Source organism: Adiantum capillus-veneris, chromosome 12, assembly GCF_014529385.1.
Source record: "Adiantum capillus-veneris isolate H3 chromosome 12, ASM1452938v2, whole genome shotgun sequence".
Taxonomy (NCBI): Eukaryota; Viridiplantae; Streptophyta; class Polypodiopsida; order Polypodiales; family Pteridaceae; genus Adiantum; species Adiantum capillus-veneris.
This window is the reverse complement of record NC_140942.1, coordinates 120,342,083-120,354,499: the sequence shown is the minus strand read 5'-3', so window position 1 is coordinate 120,354,499 and position 12,417 is coordinate 120,342,083. Positions and strand designations below refer to the sequence as shown.

Here is a 12,417-nt window from a genome sequence, read left to right as displayed (position 1 = left end):
TGAAAGGAGATTGTGATGCTGATGTTGATGCAGAATGGGCTTTTAGTGCAGAGTGTACCTATAATCCTGATGTCCATGATGCATGCATGTCAATTGCTGTAGATTCACATATGTGGTATTTTGACACTGGTGCTACAAAGCACATTACCTCACATCATAATTTATTCACCTCCCTTGAGTCGGTCCCTCATGGGAATTCGGTTACTTGTGCCAACAATGCCTCTTATCCGGCTCAGGGAGTTAGAAAGATTGTGCTTACTGTTGCAAATGGCTTTGCTCAAACGATCATTCCGTTGCACCTAACATTGGTATCAGAGTTTTGGCAGTGTTCTGTATCACTCAAGGAAAGAACCACAAGAATTTTTTTGCTTGTTGCGGTCGCACGAACCCAAGTTCACTTGGGCGTGTCGATTCCTAATCGTGTTTTTAAAGAGTGACAGGAATCCCAAGAAAGAAGGGCTTGTCCAACCTCCACTTGTGTCTCTTTTCACTCATTGAGAGCAGACCGTGCACTTAGCGGCCGGCCAATCGACGTGAGGTGGGAAAAAGCAACCTTGGTGTGAGCGCAAGGCTGTCAAGGGGTGCGCCTGCGCAAAAGAGTAGAACTCGGGTGAAGAGAAGATCCTTCTCAAACGCGATTTGCAAGCGAAGGAAAACCTCAAGAACTCAAGACCCTCAAGAACCCAAGTTCCTCGTGAACTTAAGAACAAAAGATCATAGTGCATGGTCGTCACCCGAAGCGGAATGGATACTTCGCATACAGGTGATGAGCATGAGAGAGACGACGAAGAATTTTCCCCACCAGGAGATTTTTTTGACCCTCCCCCTTCGCCATCTAGGCCACGAGTTGTACTAACTCCTATGGAGATGATGGTCAAGTCAATGATGGCCATGATGCTGGCACAACAAGAAGCGACTCGCATTAATTTGGAACGCAATGAAAGAAATGCAATACAACAAGAAGCGAATCGAGTTGCGTTGGCACAACAAGAAACAAATCGTCTTGCTTTCGAATGCGAGCGCGATGAACGAAATGAACAAAAAGCAGAAAGGGAGGCCGAACGTGAAGTTCAAAGAGAGCTACGCACTCAAGAATTGCTTCAACAAGTGCTAGCCTCGAAGTCCGAACCGCCCAAAGATCGTGGGAGTTCCTCAAGTGGTGTAAGCCACTATGCGGATTCCAACAACCCAGCCACTGAGAAGTTGACTTTCAGGAAGTATGATGGTAAGATGGATGCTACGGTTATTCATTCTTGGTTGCATCAATTTAATGCTTATTTTGCAACAACTAAGAAGACAGGAAATAGCAAAGTTTTGACGGCAGCTATGTACCTTGCCGGTGATGCCATCAATTGGTACCACGCATGGCAAGAGGCACAGCTAGCTGCGCACCTAGAGGAGGCCGATGAATTCACGCCCCTTTCCTTCAATTGGGCTGACTTTCAAGACAAGCTCAAGGCGCGGTTTATGCCACCTCAGTACCTTGCACGATTGGAGAACGATTGGCGCGCTCTCAAGCAAAATGGTATGCCGATTATGTCTTTTTCTAATCGTGTTTTGCAGCTAGGTACCCAATTACGCAAGTCGGATGATGAACGCAAAGAGTCATTCAATTCATCATGCTTCACACAATCATGCAAATCCTGTGTGTCATGCTGTGGAGAAGTAGAGACTGAGAGAGTCTCCTTTTCCTGATCTTGTGCGAACTGCGCCTGCACAATAGAAAAGAGTCGCAAGAACTCTTTCATGTGTTGGTCGCTCTTTTCTTTTTGTGCTTTGATCTTGCGATCAAAATCTGCTTGTCTTGCTTTGCTCTCGCACTCTATGGCTGCCATTCTTTCTTGGTACTTAAGCTCGATGGCTGCCATGTCTTCTTCGTAGGCTTTTCTGTCTGCTTCTCTTTCTTGTTCCACTCCTTCCTAAGAGTTAGCGCAATCCTTGTCGTAGATGGAAAAGGGGGAGGGTCGGAAAAACCTCCTGGTGGGGAAAATTCTTCTTCGCCTCTCTCATGCTCATCACCTCCAAGCGAAGTATCCATTCCGCTTCGAGTGATGACCATTCTGCAATCGTGGGTTCTTGTGGGTTCTTGGGTTCTTGGGTTCTTAAGTCCATGAGGAACTTGGGTTCTTGCGGGTCTTGAGTCTTGAGGGTCTTGGGTTCTTGAGGTTTTCTTTCGCTTGCAAATCGCGTTGGAGAAGGATCTTCTCTTCACCCGAGTTCTACCCTTTTCTGCGGGCGCACCCCTTGGCGGCCTTGCGCTCACACCAAAGTTTCTTTTTCCCACCTCACGTCGATTGGTCGGCCGTTAAGTGCACGGTCCGCTCTCAATGAGTGAAAAGAGACACAAGGGGAGGCTGGACAAGCCCTTATTTCTTGGGATTCCTGTCACTCTTCAACAAAACACGATTAGGAATCGCCACGCCCAAGCGAACTTGGGTTCGTGCAATCACAACAAGCAAAAAAAAATTCTTGTGGTTCTTTCCTTGAGTAATGCAGAACACTTCCAAAGCTCTGATACCAATGTTAGGTGCAGTGGAATGAATGTTGTATTTTCTCAAGATTAGTGATCTTTGTTGCTCAAGGTTCCTTTTAGTTCTTAGGGAAAGAGAGAGCTTTCCGTCTGATGGAGAATGCTATGATCACGAACAAAGTGAGTGGATATTGCGTGCAAGTGAATGAGACTGAGAGAAGGAAAGAGAAGAGATACGACACCCGAGAGGTTGTAAAACCCTCCTCCGAAGGCCCCACTTTCGTCGGCGAGAGTGGTCTACTTTGATTGCACAAAGGTGTACAAGGCGTATGCAATGGACTGATGAAAGTTGGACTATGCCGATGACGACGACGATGATGACGACGGTGACTTGATGGCTGAAATCTGGGATCTTCTAATCGCTGAATTTCGGGACTGTTTCGGTGGCTGAAAATGACTTTTGGCTGCGTTTTTATGGCTGAAAATGGGGAAACATCTGCAACCAACTTGTGGAATCTGCTACTGTTCGTAAGGCTGAAAATCTACGTTTTCTGCTGCGGTATGGCTGAGAATCAAAAACGCTGAGGCTTTTGGCTGCTTAGCAAAATGCTGGTGCTGATCTGGAGTTGCAAATCAAAAACGCTATGATCCTTGCAAAAACGCCCATGCTGATCTGGGGAAAAACGCTGGCTGATCTGGTTTGCTGAGGGAAAAACGCCAAGGCTGAATTCTGCTAGGGGGGCGATCCTGCAAGGGATGAGGGATCTGGATCTATGGCGATGTCGGCAAAGCTAAAAACGCCAAGGGTGGGAAGTGGCCCGGCGAGGATGGAATCCAAAACGCTGGGGGTGTTGGGGGGTACTACTGAGAAGCTGCCTGTTGAGCGGGAAGCTCCTGCTGCCTCTTCTGCCATTTAGTGCTAACTTGGGTTTACTTATATAGAAACTTAGCAAAATTGCCCTACCTACTTTTGTTGGAAAGTCACTTAAAAATAATAAGTGAAAATCCCAATAAATAGGAAAATAGGCTAAATGCACTGGAAAATTCCCCTAATTGATGCTAATGGATTCTGATGGGAATTCCGATGATCATGCAGTGTGCAACCGGAGGATATGCATCTATGCTAAGTGACTGGGCATGCACGGTCTACGAATAGACTCACAAAAGTGCCAGATCACTGCTAATCTAAACTCTACTGGATTGACTGAACCCTGCTGTGGTGTAGCTTGTCCACGGACACATAGGGTTGGGATGTGTCACGTGACAGTTCATCTACATTGCATGCACAGTCTTTGAAGAAGACAAGATTTTTTCCACTCACTTTACATGGAATGGGTATGTTCATGTTTTTGTGTTGGAAATGGTTTCAAGAATTTTCAGCCATGGAGATTCTTGAAGAAGAAAGAAGCATGACTCTAGTCGAAGTTGACGCATCGATGGAGCCACAGAAGACTTTGTGTCGCTTTCGGCGCGGCCCAAAGAAGAAGGCATTGCAGACCTTTATGAAGTTCAAGTACCGCACGACCCACACATCAGAGTGGGCCGGCGAAGAGTCCCTTCCAAGATTTCGGATGCTATTGGCGATCTCCCTCGACGCCATACAGTTCGGTACCAGTACCTCACTTTGAAAAGGAAGGGATGTTACGTGACACATCCAACCCTATGTGTCCGTGGACAAGCTACAGCATGATCAGGGTTCATTCAGTCCAGTCAACCTAGATTTAGAAGTGATCTGGCACTTTTGTGAGTCTATTCGTAGACCGTGCATGCCCAGTCACTTAGTATAAATGCATATCCTCTGGTTGCACACAGCATGATGATAAGCATTCCCATCAGAATCCATCCGAATCAGTCAGGGGAATTTTCCAGTGATTTTAGCCTATTTTCTCTATTTTTGACATTTTTCACTTATTAATTTAAGTGACTTTCCAACAAAAGTAGGTAGGGCAATTTTGCTAAGTTTGTGTATAAGCGAACCCAAGTTAGCACTAAATGGCAGAAGAGGCAGCAGGAGCTCCACCGCTCGACAGGCACCTTCTCAGCAAGAACCATCAAGAGCACCATAGCCTTGGCGTTTTCCTTCTCATTGCACTAGCATTTTTGGTCATCGCCATCACCTCTCCCAAGCTGGCGTTTTCAGCCTTGCAATCATCGCCAACATACCCAGATACCTAGCGTTTTCACTAACGCTACAAGGGGCTGCCAGCGTTTTCATTTTCAGCCTTCGATGAACAATTGTACCGGCGATTTCAGCATTCAAGACAGCAGCAGACTCAGCCCTAGATACTTGCAGAAGATAGTCATTTTCAGCCTCTCAAAACGCAGCCAAAACAGGCATTTTCAGCCACCCGAATCAGCCCCAGATTTTCAGCCATAGCGTTTTTATGGACAACAGATAGAAGAAGAAGATTCCTTTCAGATGGGGATCGAGACAACAAGGAGCTTTTGATCGGCTCAAGTACTTGCTAAGCCATGGACCTATTTTGATAGTGCCTGACTTAAGGAAACCATTTGAGGTTCACTGCGATGCTTCAGGCGATTGCATCGGAGCAGTGTTAAACCAAGAAGGCCATGCAGTGGCCTACGAAAGCAGATAGCTTAAGGATGCAAAGTTGCATGCATCAATCTACGAAAAGGAACTTACGGTTGTGATTCACGCCTTATCCAACTGGAAGCACTATCTTTTAGGAGCGGATTTTGTGATCAATACTGATCACCAGAGTTTGCGGTATTTTCTTACGCAAAGGAAACTATCTGAGAAGCAGATCAGATGGGCAAACTTTTTGTCTATGTTTCACTTCCAGATCCTTCACACGACTGGGAGTAAGAATGTGGTCGCGGACGCCTTGTCTAGGCGGCCAAGGGTGAACGCTATCACTTCGGTGTATCACCAAAAATTAGAAGCACTACCGGATTTGTATCCGAATGATCCAGACTTCTCCACTGTTTGGGGAAAGCTACATTGTGGAGAGAATGAGTTTCCCTATTCCATTCGGGACGGTTATCTCTACCACCATCAGGCCATATGTGTGGCGGAACCATTAAGAAAGAAGATCATGGATGAAGCACACGCTTCGCCTTATGCAGGTCATCGGGGTATTCTCCCTACGACTTTAGCAATGGAAAGATATTTCTTTTGGCCTAGCCTTAAAGCAGACATTGATAAGTATGTCAAGGGATTGCTTGGTTTGCCAAAAAGTGAAGTATGATCGGCATAAGACGCTTGGGTTGCTACAACCATTGCCTGTGCCTAATGAACCTTGGGAAAGTATTGCCATGGACTTCATCATGGACCTCCCTAGAACTCAGACTGGAAATGACGCGATCTAGACCATTGTGGACAGGTTTAGCAAGCAAGCACACTTTATACCAGTCAAGAAAACGATCAAAGAAGATCATATGGCTAGGGTTTTTCTGGCACAGATCTTTAAGCATCATGGAATGCCTAAGTCTATTGTGAGTGATCGAGATCCTCGCATGAAAGGAAATTTTTGGCGTGCCTTGATGGATAATCTTGGTACGAAGTTGAATTTTTCATCTGCCTACCATCCTCAAATGGACGGGCAAAGTGAGATAGCCAACTCCACAGTATTGGATATGTTAAAAGCTTATGTGTCAGACCGGCAATCTGACTGGGAGAACTATTTGCCTCTTGTTGAGTATGCGTACAACATTACCATACACTCATCGACGGGGAAAGCACCTTTTGAGATTCTCTATGGTAAGCCTTTGCTTCCACCGATCCTTTTAACTAAGGATAAGATCTTTGCAGCAGATGAATTTGTCCGGGATTTGGGCACAGCCTACGAGCAAGTTAGGAGAGTTATTCTACGCTCTCAGGAAAAGCATAAGAAAGCTGCAGACAAGCACAGGAGGAATCTAGACTTAATAGTCGGACAGTTAGTCTTACTCAAGTTTGAGAAGGCAAGACTTAAGAAACAAGCGTCTCATAAGGGGAAGGTGGTAAAACTTTCTACCCGTTATTATGGGCCGTTTAAGATCACTAAGCAAGTGAATGATGTCACATTCCGATTAGAGCTACCTCCTAATTGGAGGATCCATAATGCTTTCCATGTCAGTTTACTCCGGCCGTATGTGGGACCGCCTCCGAGTCAGCCTAGTGCTGAGGAACCTCCTGAGGTTGAGGAAACATAAGAAATACTCCAACCGGAGCAGATAGTAAGTCATCAGGAGCGACCCCTCAAGATCGGAAAAATAACACGGAAGTATTTGGTTAAGTTTAAGAACTATTCGAATCTAGATGCTCAGTGGATGACGCAGGAGGAATTAGCAGCTTATCCCGAGATACTGGAGGTATATGTTCAAGCACTACAGTTGAGGTCAACTGTTTAGAAGCCAGAGGGATGTTGCTAATTGGACTATTTTCTTATTTTTAATGATTAATTTCTTTCTCTAGGATATTTTATTGTGTACACTAAGAACTGTTAAAAGATTGTAGCTACAGGAAGTGCCATCAAGAACGGACAACTCTGATGTGTTATTTGATGGGTGACGGTAAACATCGCGAAGGAAGTTTCCGTAAGTTCGGTGGAAAGGGCCGGGTTACGAGTGCCCCTGATGCGTCACATGATGGGTGACGGGTGCATCAAAAAGGGGACATTCCGTAGGCTGAGGAGGAAATCCGAACTGAGCAAGAAAATACGCGTAAGAACGCAAGCACAAGAATAAAGATGGCTTCAAAGAAGCTTTTTACGAAAAGCAGGAACTTTCGCGGGAGGGCAGATGCTTTCCCGCGAGGAAGCTATGTCTGCATTGCATCTGTGCCGTGTTCTGCACCCGGGGACGCCTGGAATGTGTTCGTGTAGCATTGTTTTAACTAACTGAGTGAGTTTTTAAAGTTTAAACAAGTTCACACTTTATTTTATAAAGTGGCCGGCCACTTTTAAGTGACCGGTCCCTTTTATTAATAAAATAAAGCATCCCCAAAAGCTTACGTAAAAAAAAACCCACGCAAGCTGTACGGATGGGCTGAAAACAGCGAGCTCTCTCTCTCTCCTCTCTTTAGAAGCGCCAGAGCTTCTGCTTTTATGCCCTATTTCCGCCGGGTGCACGGGCCTATAAAAAGGCAGCCAGCGTTCAGTTTTTGGAAGAAGGCAAGGAGCAACAGAAGTCTGAAGCGCTGGGGATTCTGGAGCAAGTGCTGGTGACGGGAATCTGCAAGTGTTCGTGTGACGACTTAGTACGGAGGTCGCCTTTCCGAGCAAGGAGCGACAGGTATAATTTGTTGATACGCATTGTGAGTTGTTGCTTTGTGTGGTTTGTTTTGCAGGAATCTCCCTTCTTACGGGAAAGTCCCTCACGGGAAGTATGGCTTCATGCCTAAGTCCCTTACGGGAAAGTACGGCTTCACGCCTAAGTCCCTTACGGGAAAGAACGGCCTTGTGCCCAAGTCCTTTACGGGAAAGACGACCTTCGGGTCTAAGATTACAAAACGGAGGGGTTTCCTCGGGTTCTCGTGCTTGTATACGAATTCTCCCTGAATAAAGAATACTCTTGACGGGGGGGGGGGGGGGGTGGACGAGCCCATCTTCTGGTCCCCAATACTGTGTCGATCTTCTCCCTTCTCTCACATTTGCAAAGTATTTTATTTTTCAGATTTCTAAGTGCTCGTGAGCATGTTTTGTGACATATCGACCCCCACTGGTAGAGTGCCAGTGGGTAGCCCGCGAGGCTAGGGGTGCACGAGGTCACCTCGAGGAGGTGAGGCCGGGTGCCATGCGACGCTCGGTCTTACAGGTGCGCGCCTACGTCCTCGGACGTTGGTCCGAGCACGGGGGAGCTGTTGGATGGGGGCTATGGTCGGGTGGTTCGTATCTGTAGGCGGTCTGTGTAGCCGGGAGATCCATCTCCTCGTTCGTTTCACGTAGTCTCGCGGTTTTGTCAAGAAAGGACAAGAGGATAAAGTGTGCAGATGTAAGAAAGCTTTGTATCTCCTCGTGCTTGGTATGCGAAGGCTGACACTCATTTGGTCAAACGAGGCTTTCGTAACAGTCCAATAGAAAGCACATTGTATGTAAAGCGTGGGGGTGATGTACTTCTCATTGTGGTTCTTTATGTAGATGATTTGTTGATCACTCGATCAAGTGAGAGACATATTGCTGAATTTAAGGCTGATTTGAATGTCACTTTCAAGGTGAAAGATTTAGGGCTCTTGCATCATTACTTGGGTATACAGTTTAAGCAGTGTGATGGTGGTATTGCCTTGTGTCAGAAAAGTTACATAGAGACATTGCTATGTAAGTTTGGACTTGAGGATTGCAAACCTATTGCCACCATGGAAACAGGTTTGAAATTGAGTCTTCATGATGCTGGTGATATGTATGCAACACGAGGCCATATATTCAGTTTGCAGTCTCGCAGGTCAAGAGATTTATGCATAGCCTAGGGTCTAAGCATTGGCAAGCTGTCAACAGGATTTTCCGCTACTTGAGTGGCACTTTACATCTTGGCTTGCTTTATCCCAAGGGGGGATCATTGCCGCCAGACTTACATGCTTTTTCGGACTCAGATTGGGCTGGTTGTTTTGACACGTGAGTGTCCACAAGTGGTTTTTGTTTCATGCTTGGCAGTTCATGTATATTATGGTTGAGCAAGAAGCAACCTACTGTGGACACTTCCAATTGTGAGGTTGAGTACAGACGTCTTATGGCTGATTTGGGTGTTGGATTGAACACTGCCAACACTATCTACACTGCCAGTCAGAGCGCATTGGCAGTTGCGAGGAACCTAGTTTTTTATACTCGCACAAAGCACATTGAGGTGCAGCCACTATGTAAGGGAGAGGCTCTCAGCGGGGGAGATCAACTTGGCTTATGTGCCAACACAGGACAACCTTGCAGATCTTTTCACAAAGGCATTGTCTCGTGAGAAGTTCGAAGCTTTCCGCAAAGCTTTGGGCTTACTCCCCTTTGTGGACTGATCATGTCCTCTGGGCATGGCACTTCCCTTTACTCTATGTGCCAGCTCTGGTTCACCGCATCACTCCAGGGGGGATTTGTTACCATACACATGTGGTAGTGATGTGTGTGAACACACTCGGGACCGCCAAGGCATTTTTTTCCGTCCTAGGAGGTTTTCCCCCCCGTGCATTGTATATACGCCCATCATTCTAGGGCTATCCATCTTTCCATTGCACATTAAGTAATATACTCTCTGTTGTGTTTGGCATAGTTGCCCCAAAACAGAATGCAATCATTAGGGCATGTGTATGTATGTGGGTCCCGTATGTGTAGAGGAAAACTTTGTTACTCTTCTTTGTACTTGGCATCCAGGGATTTTATTTCAGGATATCACAACTCTTCTGCTGGATCACAAGGCCTTTCAGGACAGCATTGACATTTTTGTGGAGAGATTCAAGGATAAAAACATCACTGTGGTGGCAGGTGCACTCTAATTCGTATCTTACGTGAGAAATCTTTGTTAATGCCACTCTAATTTCTATTTTATGTGAGAAATCTTTGCTAATGCCACTCTTTTCTCTACAATCAAAATGGCTTCTTTTTTGTGCCCAACCAACCATGAAGGGATGACTCTGCAGATAGCTACTCGTTATTAAGTTTCTTACAAATTTTACCTGTTTGTAGGCGTAGGCAAGTAATGATCTCATTTAGGTACCTTGTCTGGTTATCATGTATGTTAGCTAAGCTGAGGAATAGAACTTTAAACTTGCCATAAACTAAATTTAAACTTTATCAGATGTGGAGTTAAGTATTTAGGCACATAGTGCTGCATAATTAAGTCTTTTTGCTCTCTGTGTAATATGCCTTTATGCATATTACACAGGGTTCCAATTTGTTGGCGACATGAATACTTGACATGTAAATGCCGTAGCTTTGGTACACAAGAATCTGTGTAACCTACCTATCTTGATTTTTGATATTTGCCTCTCTCTTTCAATAGGGAGCAATGTCTAGGCCGTAGCCTTGCCCTTCCTTAGTGCAAATCAGTCCCTGTTTCTTTTGTTTTTTCAGTTTTGCTGCCTGGAAAAGGATTGTGTAAAATCTGGAAAAGGATTCTTCACTTTTGCATATGCCCTGGTGTAAGGCTTTTGATGTGAATTCAAACTTGGGTGTTTGCTGGTGATTGAAGTTCTTGTCTAATTTAGTTTTGTCCTGCCATTTAGCATTTTTGTAGCTGATATGCAACGTCGTGAGTTTTTCATACATGTGGTCATCTCCTAACTGCACATGTTTGTTAACAGCACACGTTGTAGAGGTTGCGTTCTTGCTCTGTTTTCTTTTTTCATTTTTAATTTTGTGTATGATAGATTTTTTTGGAGCTTATGAGTGTATATGGTTCGCTTGATGCTACCATGTGGGAGTGTTATGATTTAACGCCCTTAGGCTAACAGGTATTGAAGCCCGGGGCTTCATTTTTGGACCACCCATTGCCTTGGCAATTGGTGCCAAGTTTGTCCCAATGAGGAAACCAAGCATGCTGCCATGTATGTAGAGTGGTGAATTTTTCTTTTCTCCCAGCTTGACTCAGGTGGATAGTTACAAGGGTCGTCTTTCATGAGCATAGGTGAAGTGATCTTTGAGGAGTATGTACTTGAATACGGTACAAATCGTATGGAGATGCATGTAGGGGCAGTGGAAGCGGGTGACCGGGCCCTTGTTGTGGACGATCTTATTGCAACTGGTGGCACTCTTTGTGCTGCTATCAGCCTGCTTGGTATGTCGAACTACACTTGTTCTCGTCTTGTTGGTTGCTGTTTTGTTTGATAACTGTAGTAAATATTGCTCGAGGAAAGATGCCAGAATGGGTTTTCTGTTTGATAACTGTTGGAAATATTATTTTTTGAGGAAGGATGTGAAAAGGGGTTTTCTCCTGTCATGATATTTTGCCCCCCTGTTATGTAGAGAGGGCTGGAGCAGAGGTGGTTGAATGTGCTTGCATTGTTGAAATTCCTGAACTGAAGGTAGGTTCAGAGAAGAGGCTTACTTGCTGATAATCTTGCATTTGTGACAAGAGGCTTGCTTGCTGATTATGTTGCATTTGTGACTGGTCTCGGCTTGTAATTATTGCTCTCTCCTATTTCTTGCAGGGAAGGGAAAAACTTGGAGGAAAGCCTCTTTGTATAATAGTGGAAACAGAGTAATCAGACTTGTGGTTATTGTCATGAGCATGAGAAAAATGTGTATTGGCAAAGAGTTTGTTATTTGTATTCTGTAATCAAAATCCACAAAGCAGCATTTAGAGTAAGGTCATCACTCTTGGATGGGTGGAACATTTCTTTGTCGTTGGCAAAGAGTGTTGTATGAAGTTGACCGCAATTGTTAAGATTGTCAAATTGGGAGATAGCTGAGCTAGCACCCTTTGTCGTTGAGGAGAGTGTTTGCAATATTGATGTAGGTTTATCACTTGAAGAAGCGAATTGGCAATCGTATACTGTGGGTGTGCAAACCGTATCATCCCCTTCTCACTCACCTTATACTCCTCATTCATGCAAGACCTTTGCACTATCCTTTGAAGCTACCCCGCGCTAGAGCCTACTTGCTAATTTAGGACTCTCTCTCTCTCTCTCTCTCTCTCTCTCTCTCTCTCTCTCTCTCTGCCCCTTTCCTTTGGTATTTCATATCTACCTCAACTTTATCTACCTCAACTTTAAAGAAATAGGTTTACGGTTTTTTCTTTAAAGCGTGCAAAAAACCATCAAACCTTTCAGATTTTACTGTAAGGCAAGCTTGGAAACTATCATTATGACCAACCAAATGACACTATACTGGTATTTTTTGCAAGCATTTTGTGCAAATTTCTATGGAGATTGTCATGAAGTTCACTGTAGATGAGCTTTTCCTTTCATACAGTGGGTTCCTCCCCTCATCTCCACTGACTGTGGAGTAGCATGAATCCTATAATTTAAAATGCTCGTGGAACTTTAGGAGGATGGAGATAAATTCTTTTAAGATTAATAAACGTGCTAC

The 12,417-nt window shown here is 44.9% G+C and overlaps 1 protein-coding gene across 2 annotated transcripts in view; it reads left to right on the top strand.

Moving 5' to 3' along the window:
- LOC147446425 (adenine phosphoribosyltransferase 3-like) overlaps nt 1–11,793 on the top strand; it is a 40,300-nt gene extending 28,507 nt beyond the window's left edge. Inside the window, exons 2-6 of one of the 2 annotated variants that reach the window (XM_086525649.1) lie at nt 9,763–9,873; nt 10,842–10,934; nt 11,015–11,164; nt 11,353–11,411; nt 11,538–11,793. In XM_086525649.1, the coding sequence (XP_086381775.1) occupies nt 9,763–9,873; nt 10,842–10,934; nt 11,015–11,164; nt 11,353–11,411; nt 11,538–11,591 (467 nt within the window). In that variant the 3' untranslated portion in view covers nt 11,592–11,793. The remainder of the gene's footprint in view (nt 1–9,762; nt 9,874–10,841; nt 10,935–11,014; nt 11,165–11,352; nt 11,412–11,537) is intronic. The other variant, XM_086525650.1, reaches the window with a different exon arrangement.
- Nucleotides 11,794–12,417: the final 624 nt, after the last annotated feature.